General features: G+C 42.3%; 1 protein-coding gene across 3 annotated transcripts in view; it reads left to right on the top strand.

The window, feature by feature from the left end:
- The window catches only part of BLTP3A (bridge-like lipid transfer protein family member 3A), a 77,869-nt gene that overhangs the window by 38,774 nt on the left and 23,643 nt on the right, over positions 1-15,452 (top strand). For all 3 annotated transcript variants that reach the window (XM_017853625.1, XM_017853626.1, XM_017853627.1), the window contains exons 5-8: positions 2,225-2,414; positions 2,725-2,865; positions 3,297-3,467; positions 4,156-4,348. In XM_017853625.1, coding sequence (XP_017709114.1) covers positions 2,225-2,414; positions 2,725-2,865; positions 3,297-3,467; positions 4,156-4,348 — 695 coding nt within the window. The remainder of the gene's footprint in view (positions 1-2,224; positions 2,415-2,724; positions 2,866-3,296; positions 3,468-4,155; positions 4,349-15,452) is intronic.

The raw sequence follows: 15,452 nt of genomic DNA, 5'->3' as shown, positions 1-15,452 counted from the left end.
CCTTCCTTCCTTCCTTCCTTCCTTCCTTCCTTCCTTCCTTCCTTCTTTCCTTTCTTTCTTCTCTTTCTTTCTTTTCTTCTCTTTCTCTCTTTCTTTCTTTCTCTCTCTCTCTCTCTCTCTCTCTCTCTCTCTCTCTTTCTTTCGAGACAGGATCTCACTCTGTCACTCGGGTTAGAGTGCATTGTCACGATCACAGCTCATTGCAGCCTAGACCTCTTCAGGCTCAGGTGATCCTTCCGCCTCAGCCTCCCAAGTTGCTGGGACCAAAGGCATGTACCACCGTACCTGGCTAATTTTTTCTATTTTTTGTAGTGACCAGGTCTCACTATATTGCTGGGCTGAGCTCAAACTCCTAGGCTCAAGTGATGTGCCTGCTTTAGCCTCCCAAAGTGTTAGGATTACAGGCATGAGCCACTGTGCTTGGCGTTTTTTTCTTTTCTCCTTTTTCTTTTTTCTTTTTTTTTTTCTGAGACAGAGTCTCACTCTGTCACCCTGGCTGGAGTGCAGTGGCGCAATCTTGGCTCACTGCAGCCTCAGTCTCCCGGGCTCAAGCGATCCTCCTATCTCAGCCTCTCAAGTAGCTGGGACTATGGGCATGCACTACCACACCTGGCTAATTTTTAAATTTTTTTGTAGAGAGTTTTTGTAGAGAGGGCATCTCCCTTTGTTGCCCAGGCCGGTCACAAACTCTTGTGCTCAAATGATCCTCCACCTTGGCCTCCTAAAGTGCTGGGATTACAGGTGTGAGTCACTGTGCACAGCCTCTTTATGTTTAATATCTATTTGCATTTATTTCTTCTGTGACCTGTCCACTTCTGTCAGGCTCTTGCTCTTTTTTCTCTCTGTTTTTTGAAGTTCTTTATACATTAGGGATACTAGTTCTTGGTGATATAAATTCCAAATATATATATATTTTTTCAGTTTGAATTTTCAAACCTCCTTTTATCTCTTGTAATGAGCAGTGATTTCACCTACATGTCAAGAATTGCTGTTTTCTTCACATCTAGAGGGACTTTATGTCCTTCCTTCCTCTCCTTTTGCCATTTCTGTCCTCTCACTGTGGAAGTATAGCTATATTCTTTGGGAAGCACAGTTGATCCTTGAATAGCACAAGTTTGAGCTGCAGGGGTCCATGCATATGCAGATTTTTTTCAACCAAATGCAGATCAAAAATATTGCAGGGTGCCACCCACATGGATAGTCGACTTTTCATATATGCAGATCCCTCAGGGGTGACTGTGGGATTTGAGCAGATTTTGGTAGGTGGTATTGGGGGGTCCTGGAACCAGTACTTTCACAAACCAAGGGATGACTGTATTTGACAGGGTCAAGGTGGGACTGATTTTGAACCTCTTATTCACCTGGCTGTACTGCTTTTCTTTCCACTACCTTTGCCGAGTATGCTCCATCTTTGAAGATTTTTTTTTTTTTTTTTTTTGAGACCAGGTCTTGCTGTCGTGTCTTTGAAGATTTTATAGAAACCCTATGTCTCTTTTCTGTAGTTATACTTCCCCTCACAGACATTATCTAAATATTAGATAGTTTGTGGTCTATAAAAAGATTTATCAATTTATTCTTTCTAATAGGAGGGAGATTGTTTCAAGGTCAACTCTTTCTCTTTTATTCCATTCTTTAAAAAAAAAATTTATAATTAAAGAAAGTACTGTCCGGGTGCGGTGGCTCACGCCTGTAATCCCAGCACTTTGAGAGGCCAAGGCGGGCAGATCACCAGGCCAAGAGATCGAGACCATCCTGGCCAACATGGTGAAACCCCGTCTCTACTAAAAATACAAAAATTAGGTGGGCGTGGTGGCACATGGCTCCCAGCTACTCCGGAGGCTGAGGCAGGAGAATACCTTGAACCTGGGAGGCGAAGATTGCAGTGAGTCGAGATCACGCCACTGCACTCTAACCTGGCGACAGAGTGAGACTCCATCTCATAAAAAAAAAAAGGTACTGCAGCCAAGCACAGTGGCTCATACCTGTGATCCCAGCTATTTCAGAGGCTGAGATGAGAGGATCACTTGAGGTCAGGAGTTCAAGGCTGCAGTGAACTGTGCTCATGCCACTGTACTCCAGCTTGGGTAACAGAGCGAGACCTTGTCTCAGAAAAATAAAAAAAGACTACTGTATTATCATTATAAAATAATTTAAACATCCCGCGTAAAGACTGTGCAGAAAGTCTCCCATGATTCTGATTGTTGGTCTACCTCATTTGTTGTAGTGAATATGGCTTTGCCGAAAAGGTGGTGGAAGGGATGTTTATCATCGTCAATTCTATCACTATCAAGATTCACTCCAAGGCCTTCCACGCTTCTTTTGAATTGTGGCAGCTCCAGGGCTATAGTGTCAACCCCAACTGGCAGCAGAGTGACCTTCGCCTTACCCGCATCACTGACCCCCGCCGAGGAGAGGTGACAGCCCCGTCATTGTGAGGGGAGAGAATGGAGAAAGATTCAAAGTCGGACTAATTAAAGGATATTATTCCCACTTTGTGGATTTCCTCAAATGTTCCCCATTCCTGGGAGCCCAGAGGCCTTTCTGTCCAGTGTTACTGCTACATCCTTTCCTTAATTATGGATCCCCAATTCACTGCTTTTTCTTGGTGGGATCCCAACTGAGAGTGCTGGGAGTCTCTGCTTTGCCAGTCTTTTTTCCTTGGACTTCTTGCTGCTTGGTTAATTTCATTCACAGGATTAAGGATTTTACTTTCTCTCCTCCCAGGTTTTAACATTTAAGGAAATAACTTGGCAAACACTCCGAATTGAGGCAGATGCTACAGACAATGGTGATCAGGACCCAGTCACCACTCCATTGAGGCTTATTACAAACCAAGGCAGGATCCAAATAGCCCTCAAAAGAAGAGTAAGTGTCTTCTCTGGCTTCATGAAAACTTCCATCTTTTATACTATGAGACAGCCTGGATTTGGTATTCCGTTATTGTTTGGAATGTTACTGGCCCCTGGAATGGCAGTTGAAGGGGAAAGGCCTATAATTCAGTGTTGCCCAACATCCTCTAGTAATAGAATGTTTCTACCTTCCTGTTTTCTTAGTTTTGGAAACTGCAATTTTTACCCATATGTAGGGACACTGACATAGGCACCTGGCAGTTGACTATTGCTGCTTTTTTTTAAATTAAGGAAACTTTAGTAGTTTTGTAAGAAATTGTCTCTCCAAAGTGCTTGATACTTTCACATATTGGAGATTGAAAAGCCGCTTCTGAAACTGATTGGGCAACACTTTGAAAGTTGGAATGAACAAGGTAACAAACCCCATGTTGTCTGTGGCTTCCTCAGACCAAAGATTGCAATGTGATATCCTCCAAGCTGATGTTCCTGTTGGATGACCTGCTCTGGGTGCTAACTGACTCACAGCTCAAGGCTATGATGAAGTATGCAGAGTCACTGAGTGAAGCCATGGAGAAGTCAGCCCAGCAAAGAAAGACCCTGGCCCCTGAACCTGTACAGGTTAGAGATGAAACAGACACCCTTGGTGTGCTAGGGACTCAGTAGGCCAGACCTAACTCATACTAATGTAGGTGGAATCTAGACTTTATTTGGGAAATTTGTTGTTTACTTCTGGTTATTCATAGGCTTTGCCTGCACCTCTGATTTTTTATTTATTCTGTTCACTGGGTACCTCCAGTGTATTAAGTATACAGTGCTGGCCACTGGAGAAGAAAAATGGAATACACCTCTTGTTCCTGTCCTTGGGGGTCTCACTGTCTTGAAAGATGGACCATAAATGAGTTATTACAGTATGGTGTGATATGCTGTAATAGAATAAACAATATGCCATGAGAGCACAAAGAAGAGGCATCTCACTACACAGGCTGAAAGAGAGCATTTAGGGAAGACATCCTAGAGGAAATGTTTTAGCATCAGTCCACTAAGACCTGGTGGGCGAGAGCCGGGGGGGCAATTCAGAACTATGAACTGTATTCCAACGGTTATTAGACTAATTATAATTAGGCTTTGGGAGTTTGGGTGATATAATTGAAACAGACCTAAGTGAGCTACTAGGCCAACAGTTATGAGAGGGAAGGAACATCTTGCTAAACTGTGGTTTTCCTCAGGCTGGACCAAAGCTTAAGGAAAGCCTGCAAAGGATCTTTTCAGGGTCTGGACTTCCTGTTTCTCTCTCTGTCACATGTAGATCACTCCACCAGCTCCCAGTGCCCAGCAGTCCTGGGCCCAGGCATTTGGTGGCAGCCAGGGCAACAGCAACAGCAGCAGCAGCCGCCTCAGCCAGTACTTTGAGAAATTTGATGTGAAAGAGTCCTCCTACCATCTGCTCATCTCCCGCCTGGACCTGCACATTTGTGATGATAGCCAGTCCCGAGAGCCAGGTACCCCATGAGGCCTGAGCCTGGGCTGGGTGGTCCACGTCACTGTCTAGTTTAGGGCAGAGCCTGGGGATGAAGGCTCTTTTCAAAAGACACTGTGGAGTACTTTGGTTGGTTTCCCTTAATCACAGGCATTCCTTGGGCCTCAGCCTTCCTGTGGTAGCCCTGTTTGTTTGAGGGCTGTTCAGCCTTTAGGGTGCAGTAGAACCACATGTCATACTTAATAAAATACAGATGTTGGGCCTCTCCCCAAACACCTCTAAATTAGTCTTCCGTGGTAGAGTTCAAGCAGTGTAAACTTTTTTTCCCACTCACCAAAGTTCCTTAGGCAATCCTAATGCTTATCAGAGGTTGAAAACGACTGGGGTGAGATTTTAGGTAAGTAAATTCAACTATAGGAAACCTCAGAATTTTTAGATTTGGGATCAGTTTAAATATTTATCGTGTGTAAATGTTCTCTTCCCAAGCAAGGTTATGTTGTAATCTCGACATACTTAGAACAACTAGCATTATGTATGTGTTTACATTTATTCAGCATGAAAAAAACTAATTGATTCATTGCTTTCCTTTATGAGCCCTGGGGAAATCACTTAATCTTCTGCTTAACCTGTTTGAGTTTCCACATTCGTGAAATTGAATTAAATCATGTCTCACTCATTTACCTCAAAAGATGTTGTCGGCTGGGTGCGGTGGCTCAAGCCTGTAATCCCAGCACTTTGGGAGGCTGAGACGGGCGGATCACGAGGTCAGAAGATCGAGACCATCCTGGCTAACACGGTGAAACCCCGTCTCTACTAAAAAAATACAAAAAACTAGCCGGGCATGGTGGCAGGTGCCTGTAGTCCCAGCTACTTGGGAGGCTGAGGCAGGAGAATGGCGTAAAACCCGGGAGGCGGAGCTTGCAGTGGGCTGAGATCCGGCCACTGCACTCCAGCCTGGGCGACAAAGCGAGACTCTGTCTCAAAAAAAAAAAAAAAGTTGTTGTCAGGCTCAAATGAGCCAATATGCTGAATTTGGAGGACCTTGATTATAGGCTAATATTAAGTTTTATTACACTGCTGCTTGTTTCTTCAAAACTATCTCTGTGTTCCCTTTAAGCTCTCCTTTGCCATCAGCTCTTGGTTTTTGATGCTTACCTGTGGTATTTTTTTTTTTTTTTTTTTTTTTTTTTTTTTTTTTTGAGGCGGAGTCTCACTCTGTCGCCCAGGCTGGAGTGCAGTGGCCGGATCTCAGCTCACTGCAAGCTCCGCCCCCCGGGTTCCCGCCATTCTCCTGCCTCAGCCTCCCGAGTAGCTGGGACTACAGGCGCCGCCACCTCGCCCGGCTAGTTTTGTATTTTAGTAGAGACGAGGTTTCACCGTGTTAGCCAGGATGGTCTCGATCTCCTGACCTCGTGATCCGCCCGTCTCGGCCTCCCAAAGTGCTGGGATTACAGGCTTGAGCCACCGCGCCCGGCCCTTACCTGTGGTATTAAATAGATATTTCTCTTGCTGGCTTATCTTCTCTGAAGGCTTTGTTTACCTTATAATAAGATCTGGATTCACTGGCCGGCACAGTGGCTCATGCCTGTAATCCCAATACTTTGGGAGGCTGAGGTGAGAGGATTGCTTGAGTTTAGGAGTTTGAGACCAGCCTGGGCAACATGGCAAAACCCTTCTCTACAAAAAATTTAAAAATTAGCCATAGATCAGCTGCAGTGGCTCACACCTGTAGTCCTAACACTTTGGGAGGCTGAGGTGGGAGGATCGCTTAAGCCCAGGAGTTTGAGACCAGCCTGGGCAATATAGTGAGACTCTATCTTTTAAAAAAGTAATTAGCCAGGTATGGTGGTATGTCCCTATAGTTCTAGCTACTCAGGAGGCTAAGGTGGGAGAATTGCTTGAGCCCAGGAGCTCGAGGTTGCAGTGAGCCATGATTTGTGCCACCATACTCCAGCCTGGGTGACACAGTGAAATCCTGGTTCAAAAAAAAATCTTGACTCGGTTTCCTTGGGTGACCTGCCTATTCATTTCTTCTGGGGCACCAAGCAGCACTGCCTCTCCTGCTTGACTATTCCTTGGTCTTAAAGTTATTTCAACCCTCCTCTACTCTCATTCTGAAAGGAAAGAAAGGAGCAATGACAGTGCAAAGATTGTTTTTACCACCACAGAAAATAATTTGCCACTCACTCATTTTGGAAGTTTGTTACTAAAACAAGTATTATTTTGTTTAGTTTTTTTCTTCCAAGTGTTACCTAAAGGCTTTGGGTGTTTTTTGGTTTGATTGTTTAGATTTTGTTTTTAATCGTTTCAGAAGTCCTAATTAAGAGTACACGATTGAGAGTTTCACCCTGTCACTTGATGAGGGATGTTTAGTACTGTTCTCTTCAAGTGCCAGAGTTCTGTAATCATACAAAGATGTGAATGACTGTAGCTTTACCATTCATTTATTAAACTATATTGATCTTTTTGGTGGAATTTAAGGAAGTTTTAGATGAGACATTTTAAAATATGGGAATAATTCGCAGCCTACCATACCCAGGTGTGGTATAGGGGCAGAGATCAGTGAGAGTTCTTGTAACTCTGTCTGGGATTTGGGGAGAAAGGGGAAGGGATAACTAGGTAATATAGAAAGGCCTTCAAGACTTTCTGGAGTTGTTCTGTCCAGTACAGTAGCCACTAACCACATGTGACTACTGGGCACTTGAAATGTGGCTGATTCAAATTGAGATGTTCTGTAAAGGTAAAATAAACATTGGATTTCAAAGATATGTGTGAGGTCCATGACTATGCCAAAGTCATGACCAGAATTAGGTTCCAGCCCATGCTGAGGTTAAGGGGAGTGGGTGGATGGGCAGATAGCTGAAAGAACACTTGGTCGGGGGGGCAGTGCGGGTCGGGGGGGAGGGAGGTGAAATGTACTTTTATTTAGCAGCTAGCTCTCTCACCAACAGCTCTCTCACACTGTCCCGGCTGCTTGTTCCGGGTGCTCCCATACAGAGAGCTGCGTGGGTGGCTCTCCCTTGCCTTCAGGGTCAGCAGCTTAACTCTTTCCCTCTGGGCACAACCCAGTTCCTGGCTCTCCCCTGCCTGTCTGCCAGACAGCCAGTTTCCCTTACAGGGGTCAGTAGCTTCACTCTCTCTGGGTGCCAGCACCTGCTCCCTTGCAGGGGTCAGTAGCTTCACTCTCTCTGGGCGCCAGCACCTGCACAAGAGCCGTGCCATGCTGTGCTGTGCCAAACTGAGCCCCAAGAGCTTAGCATCAGCAGGGCAGTTATGCCTTTTACAGACAATAGTGGTACAGGGCCAAGGGATGGCCTTCCTATGTTATGGCTACATGGCTGTGATAACAGGTGGAGTTATACGGTGCTCTAAACTTGCTGAGTTATGCAGGCCTGGACATCTGCCTAGGCATATTCCTTGACCAAAGCACATCCATGTACTTTACAATATGGTACCAAAAAAGAGTGTAAACCACCTCAATAATTATTTTCATGTTGATTCCATGTTGAAATAACATTTGGGTATATTGGTTTAAATACATATTATTGACCAGGCTTGGTAGCTCACACCTGTAATCCCAGCACTTTGGGAGGCCAAGGGCAGTGGATCGCCTGAGGTCAGGAGTTCGAGACCAGCCTGGCTAACATGGTGAAACCCCGTCTCTACTTAAAAAACAAACAAAAAAACAAAAATTAGCTGGGGATGGTGGCAGGCACCTGTAATCCCACCTACACGGGAGGCTGAGGTAGGAGAATTGCTTGAACCCAAGAGGTGGAGGTTGCAGTGAGCCAAGATTGCACCATTGTGCTTCAGCCTGGGGGACAAGAGCGAGACTTCGTCTCCAAAAATTAAAAATAAATAAATAAATAAATAAATATTATTGCCATTAATTTCACTATTTATTTTTATTTTTTGAGACAGAGTTTCGCTCTGTTGCTCGGGCCGGAGTGCGGTGGCGCAATCTCGGCTCACTGCAAGCTCTGCCTTCCGGGTTCACACCATTCTCCTGCCTCAGCCTCCCAAGTAGCTAGGACTGTAGGCGCCTGCCATCATGCCCGGCTAATTTTTTTGTATTTTTAGTAGAGGTGGAGTTTCACTGTGTTGGCCAGGCTGATCTTGAACTCCTGACCTCAAGTGATCCACCCACTTCAGTCTCCCAAAATGTTGGGATTACAGGCATGAGCCAGTGTGCCCAGCCCCAGTCTATATTTCTATTAGATATCATTACTTTAGAATTATCTGTCTAATATGGTATTAAATTGCCACATGCAGCTATTTACATTAAAATGAAAATTTCAATTAAAAGTTCATTTTCATGTTAATTAAAATTAAAATTAGTTCTTTATTTGCTCTAGCCACATTTCAGTTGCTCAGTATAGTCTATAAGCCATAGAACACCTCCATCATCACAGAAAGTTCTTTGGACAGTGCTGCTCTAGAGACTACTTGAAGGCTACACCTGTTGCTTTTTTAAAATTAAGGGGTATGATAGCCTGGATGTTGGAGCTGCTGACTAACATGCTCGCCTATCCCTTGGTATTAGAGGTGAAATGATCGGAAACTGGATGGGTCATTGGGGTCAGCACTGTCTTGAGGTGGGACAGCACTGTCTTTTAAAATCAAACTGGATCGCAAAGATAGAAGTAAGGCTTCCCCCAGAAAATAAAAAAAAGAAAAAAATCAAACTGGAGCTCACATTTCAGGCCTCTGAGAGAAGATTGGTGGTTGATAGGGAAGAGAGCACCACCTGCTTTTTAACTGTTTTCTCTTAGGGTAAAGCCTGTTAGCCAAAAACTTTCCTTATTTCTCTTTTTTAAGGGCAGGCTATCCTCTTCCCACTAGTTCACTAGAGAATTATAGTCATTTATATACACTATTTACCATTTATGTCTCATATATGATTATGTGTTTACAATTAGATATGTCGATAATTGTTAATTATATTTGATTCCAATTCTACACCATACTATAATATGCTCATTCCATGTAGTTTATTGTTCTTTTACCTCTAAGCAACTCCAGCAGAGGAAGCATGGTTGTGGAACCTTCTTCCTCCAGTAGCCTAGGTTATACATTTTCAGCTGAGATGATATCACCCCAAACAGGTGAAAATTGGCTCTTTTCTTTGAAGCTGTATTGAGATACAGTCTCTTACCATACCGTTCATACATTTATAATATATAACTCAGTGTTTTTTGATATATTCATAGGGTTGTATAACCATCTCAATGATCTAATTTTAGAACATTTTGTTTCTCCTAAAAGAAACCCTGTATCCATTTGCTGTCACGCCCCATTTCGAATTCCTAAGCAACCACTAATCTATTTTTGATATTTGCCTATTCTGGAAATTAAAAATTGGTTTCAGGGGTGCAGTGGGGATCTTAGATAGAACAATCATCTGTGGCCCTCTAAAGCTTAACCCATCCAGGCATGGTGGCTCACACCTGTAATCCCAGCACTTTGGGAGGCTGAGATGGGAAGATTGCTTGAGCCCAGGAGTTCTATTTTTTAAAAAAAATTAAAAAGTAAAAAATAAAGTTTAACCTGACTGACAAAATTTTATTCCTTAGTAGTTAATTTATCTCACTGGGTTTTCTGGGGCATTACGTGAGCAGCATTGACAGTGAGTTCATGGAAGATACACAAAATGTGTGGAAGATCAGTGTTACAAACTATGACAAGCAGATGGCTGTGGTTGAGGACTTTCTCTCAATCACTTGCTCCATCTCAAAGTTATATGGTGAGAGGTGGCCTGCAACTGCCTTTTGGCTGCCGTTGGCTGCTTTGCTAGTGTTACTTATGTTTGATCCTCAGTACTTTTGTGATTTGAACTTTGAGTATTAGATGAAAATACTTTATTTTAAAATTTTATTTACTTATTTTTTTGAAACAGGGTCTTGTTCTGTTACCCAGTTTGGAGTGTCATGGCATGATCATAGTTCACTGAAGCCTCAACTTCCCAGACTCAAACGATCTTCCCACCTCAGCCTCCCAAGTAGCTGGGACTACAGGCATGTGTCACCACACCTGGCTAATTTTTGTATTTTTTGTAGAGATGAGGTCTTGCTATGTTACCAGGGCTGGTCTTGAACTCCTGAGCTCAATCTGTCCTTCTGCCTCGGCCTCCTAAAATGTTGGGATTAAGGGTGTGAGCCACTGCACCTGATCTATGTTATTTCTATTTTATTTTATTTTATTTTTGCCCGCATGTCTATATACAATTCAGAAAATATGTTTTATTATTTAATTCTGTAAAAGTTATTCAGTTCATCGTTAAGTTAATCAAGTGCTGAAAAAATGTTGACACTATCTGAATGAGTAATAGTTTAAAAGTTATTTTCTTTTTTCTTTTTAATTTTTATGGATAATAGGTTATATGTTTATGGGATACAGGAGATATTTTCATATAGGCATACAATACATAATTATCACATCAAGGTTAATCGGTTATCTATCGCCTCAAGCATTTATTATTTATTTGTGTTATAATCATTCTAATTTTACTCTTTTAGTTATTTATTTTTTATTTTTTATTTTTTTTGAGACGGAGTCTAGCTTAGTCGCCCAGGCTGGAGTGCAGTGGCGCCATCTCGGCTCACTGCAAGCTCCGCCTCCCAGGTTCACGCCATTCTCCTGCCTCAGCCTCCCAAGTAGCTGTGACTACAGGCACCTGCTGCCATGCCCGGCTAATTTTTTGCATTTTTAGTAGAGATGGAGTTTCACCGTGTTAGCCAGGATGGTCTCGATCTCCTGACCTTGTGATCCGCCCGCCTCGGCCTCTCAAAGTGCTGGGATTACAGGCGTGAGCCACCATGCCCGGCCTCTTTCAGTTATTTTTAAATGTACAATAAATTATTGTTGACTTAGGTTGCTTCCAAATCTTGGCTATTATGAATAGTGCTGCAGTAAACATGAGAGTGCAGATATCTCTCGGGCATACTGATTTCATTTCCTTTGGAAAAATACCAGTAGTAGGATTGCTGGATCATATAGTAGTTCTATCTTTAGTTTTTTGAGGAACCTCCATACTCTTCTCCATAGTAGTTATACTAATTTACATTCCCACCAACAGTGTCCAGGGGTTCCCTTTTCTTTACATCTTTGCCACCATTCGTTTTTGCCTATCTTTTGAATAAAAGCCATTTTTACTGGGGTAGGATGACATCTCATTGTAGTTTTATTTTGTTTTGGTTTGTTTTTTTTTTTTTGAGACAGAGTCTCACTCTGTTGCCCAAGCTGGAGTGCAGTGGCGTGATCTCAGCTCACTGCAAGCTCCATCTCCCAGGTTCACGCCATTCTCCTGCCTCAGCCTCCTGAGTAGCTGGGACTACAGGCACTCACCACCATGCCTGGCTAATTTTTTTTGTATTTTTAGTACAGACGGGGTTTCACCATGTAAGCCAGGATGGTCTCGATCTCCTGACCTCATGAGCCACCCGCCCCGGCCTTCCAAAGTGTTTGGGATTACAGGCGTGAGCCACCGCGCCAAGCCTGGTTTGTTTTTGAGACAGAGTCTTGCTGTGTTGCCCGGGCTGGGGTGCAGTGACAAGATGTCAGCTTACTGCAACCTCTGCCTCTGGGATTACAGGCACTCGTGACCATGACAGGCTAATTTTTGTATTTTTAATAGACAGGATTTCACTATGATGGCTAGGCTGGTGTTGAACTCCTGGTTTCAAGTGATCCATCTGCCTCAGCTTCCCAAAGTGCTAGAATTACAGGCATGAGCTGCTGTACGCAGCCTCATTGTGGTTTTGATTTTCATTTCTCTAGTGATCCATGATATTAAGCACTTTTTCATATGCCTGTTTGTCATTTGTATGTCTTCTTTTGATAAATGTCTATTCAGGTCTTTTGCCCATTTTTAATTGGATTATTAGATTTTTTTTCCTGTTAAGTTCCGTATTTATTTGGTTATTAATCCCTTGCCAGATGAATAGTTTGCAAATGTTTTCTCCCATTGTGTGGGTTGTCTCTTCACTTTGTTGACTGCTTCTTTTTCGGTGCAGAGGCTTTTTAACTTAATGTCATCCCATTTGTCCATTTTTGCGATGGTTGCTTGTACCTTGGGAGCATTGCTCAAGAAATCTTTGTCCAGACCAATGTTGTGGAGAGTTTCCCCAGTGTTTTCTTGTAGTAGTTTCATAGTTTGAGGTCTTAGACTTAAGTCTTTAATCCATTTTGATTTGATTTTCATATATGGCAAGAGATAGGGGTCTAGTTTCATTCTTCTACATATGGATATCCAGTTTTCCTAGAACCAGTTATTGAAAAGACCATCCTTTCCCCAATGTATGTTCTTAATACCTTTGTCAGCAATGAGTTCACTGTAGATGTAGATGTATGGATTTGTTTCTGAGTTCTTTATTTTGTCCCATTAGTCTGAATGTCTGTTTTTATGTCATGCTGTTTTGGTTATAGCACCGTAGTATAATTTGAAGTCAGGTAACATGATTCCTCCAGTTTTGTTCTCTTTGCTCAGCTGGCTTTGGCTATTCTGTTTTCTTTTTTTTTTGTGGTTCCATATACATTTTAGGATTATTTTTCCCATTTCTGTGAAGACTATCATTGGTATCTATTTTTGTTTTGCGACAGGGTCTTGCTCTGTTGCCCAGGCTGGATTGCAGTGGTACAATCATGACTCACTGCAGCCTCAACCTCCTAGGCTCAAGTGATCCTCCCACTTCAGCCTCCTGAATAGCTGGGACTACAAGTGCACACTACCATGCCCGGCTAATTTTTAAATTTTTTATAGAAATGCAGTCTCCCTATGTCACCCAGTCTGGAGTCATTGGTATTTTGATAGGGATTGCATTGAAGCTGTAGGTTGCTGGGGTGGTATAGACAATGTTGATTCTCTAATCCATGAACATGGAATATCTTTCCATTTTTTGTGTCCAATTTTTTTTTCTTTTATTCCTTCCTTCCCTCCCTCCCCCTTCCCTCCCCTCCCCTCACCTTCCCTGCTTTCCTCGCTTCTACTTTTTTGAGACAGAGCCTTGCTCTGTCACCCAGGCTGGAGTGCAGTGGTGCAATCTCAGCTCACTTCATCCTCCACTTCCTGGGTTCAAGCGATTCTCCTGCCTCAGCCTCTGGAGTAGCTGAGATTACAGGCACCTACCACCACGCCTGGCTAATTTTTGTAGTTTTAGTAGAGATGGGGTTTCACCATGTTGGCCAGGCTGGTCTCGGACTCCTGACCTCGTGATCCACCTGCCTTGGCCTCCCAAAGTGCTGGGATTACAGGCGTGAGCCCAGCCCTCCTCAGTTTCTTGCGTCAGTGTTTATAGTTTTTGTTATAGAGATCTTTCACTTCTTTGGTTAAGTTTATTCCTATAAACTTAGGAATTGTAAATGGGGTTACTCTCTTGATTTCTTTTTAAGATTGTTTGCTGTTGGCTTATTGAAATGCTACTGATTTTTGTGTGTTGATTTTATATTCTGCAACTTTACTGAATTTGTTTATTGGTTCTGATAGTTTTTTGGTGGAGTCTTTAGATTTTTTCAAATATAAGAGATCATATCATCTGCAAACAAGGATAATTTGACTTCTTCCTTTCCAATTTGGATACTCTATTCTTACTGTTGTCTGATTGCTGTAGCTAGGACTTCCAATACTATGTTGAACAACAGTGGTGAAAGTGGGCCTCCTTATCTTGTTCCAAATCTTAAAGGCTTTCAGTTTTCCCCCAATGAGTATGATAATAGGTACAAGTCTGTTGTATATATGTTTTATTATGTTGAGTTATGTTCCTTCCATACACGGTTTTTTGAAGGTTTCTCTCATGAGTGATGTTGAATTTTATCAAGTGCTTTTTCAGTATCAGGTAAAATGATCATATATTTTTGTTCTTCATTCTGTGATATGTTGTATCTTACAGATTGTTTTGCATATTTGGATCATCCTTGAATCCCTGGAGTAAATCCCAGTTGGTCAGGATGAATGGTCTTTTTAATGTGTGGTTGAATTCCATTTGCTAGTATTTTTTTGAGGATTTTTGCATCAGTGTTTATCAGGAAGATTAGCCTGTAGTTTTCTGTTTTCTTTTTCTTTTTTTTTTCTCCCAAGAACATTTTCATGTAGGAAGTTTTCTTTTTGATGTGTCTTTGTCTGATTTTGTTATTGGGGCATACTGGCTTCACAGAATGATTCGGGAAGTATTCCTTCCTCCTCTGTTTTTTTGGAATAGTTTGAATAGGATAGGTATTAGTTCTTCTTTAAATGTTTGGTAAAATTCAGCAGTGAACCTATTGGGTCTTGGGCTTTTCTTTGCTGGGAGACTTTTTATTATACCTTTGATCTCATTACTTGCTGTTGTCTATTCAGGTTTTGGATTTCTTCATGGTTTGATCTTGGTAGGCTGTATATAGCTAAGCATTTATCCTTTTCTTCTAGGTTTTCCAATTTATTGCTCATGGTAGTCTTTACTGATTTTTTGAATTTCTGCAGTATTGGTTGTAGTGTCTCCTTTTTCATCTCTCATTTTATTTATTTGGGTCTTCTCTCTTTTTTCTTAGTCTGGGGAAAAGTTTATCAATTTTGTTTATCTTTTCAAAAAAACTTTTTATTTTGTTGATCTTTTCTATTGTTTTTGTTTCATTTATTTCTGCTTGATCTTTTTTTTTATTATGTATTTTCTTCTATTAATTTTGGATTTGGTTTGTCCTTGCTTTTCTAGTTCTTTAAGATGTATCATGAGGTTATGTACTTGAAATTTTTCTACTTTTCTTTTTTTCCTTTCTTCTTCTTTTTTTAAATTTTTTCGAGAGAGCCTTACTCTGTCACCCAGTCTGGATACAGTGGTGCAATCTTGGCTCACTGCATCCTCTGCCTCCTGGGCTCAGATGATCCTCCATCCTCAGCCTCCTAACTAGCTGAGACTACAGACGTGCTCTACCACGCCAGGCTAATTTTTTTTTTTTTTTTTTTTTTTCTGTAGAGATGAGGTTTTGCCATGTTGCCCAGGCCTGTCTTGAACTCCTGGATTCAAGGGATCTGCCTGCCTTGGCCTCCCAAAATGCTAGGATTATAGGCTTGAGCCCGGGAGGTAAAGGCTGCAGTGAGCCATGATTGCACCAGTGCACTCCAGCCCAGGCAACAGAGCAAGACCCTGTCTCAAAAA

The sequence above is a fragment of the Rhinopithecus bieti genome, unplaced genomic scaffold (assembly GCF_001698545.2).
Source record: "Rhinopithecus bieti isolate Rb0 unplaced genomic scaffold, ASM169854v2 scaffold_36553, whole genome shotgun sequence".
Taxonomy (NCBI): domain Eukaryota; kingdom Metazoa; phylum Chordata; class Mammalia; order Primates; family Cercopithecidae; genus Rhinopithecus; species Rhinopithecus bieti.
This window is presented reverse-complemented; position numbering and strand designations above follow the sequence as displayed.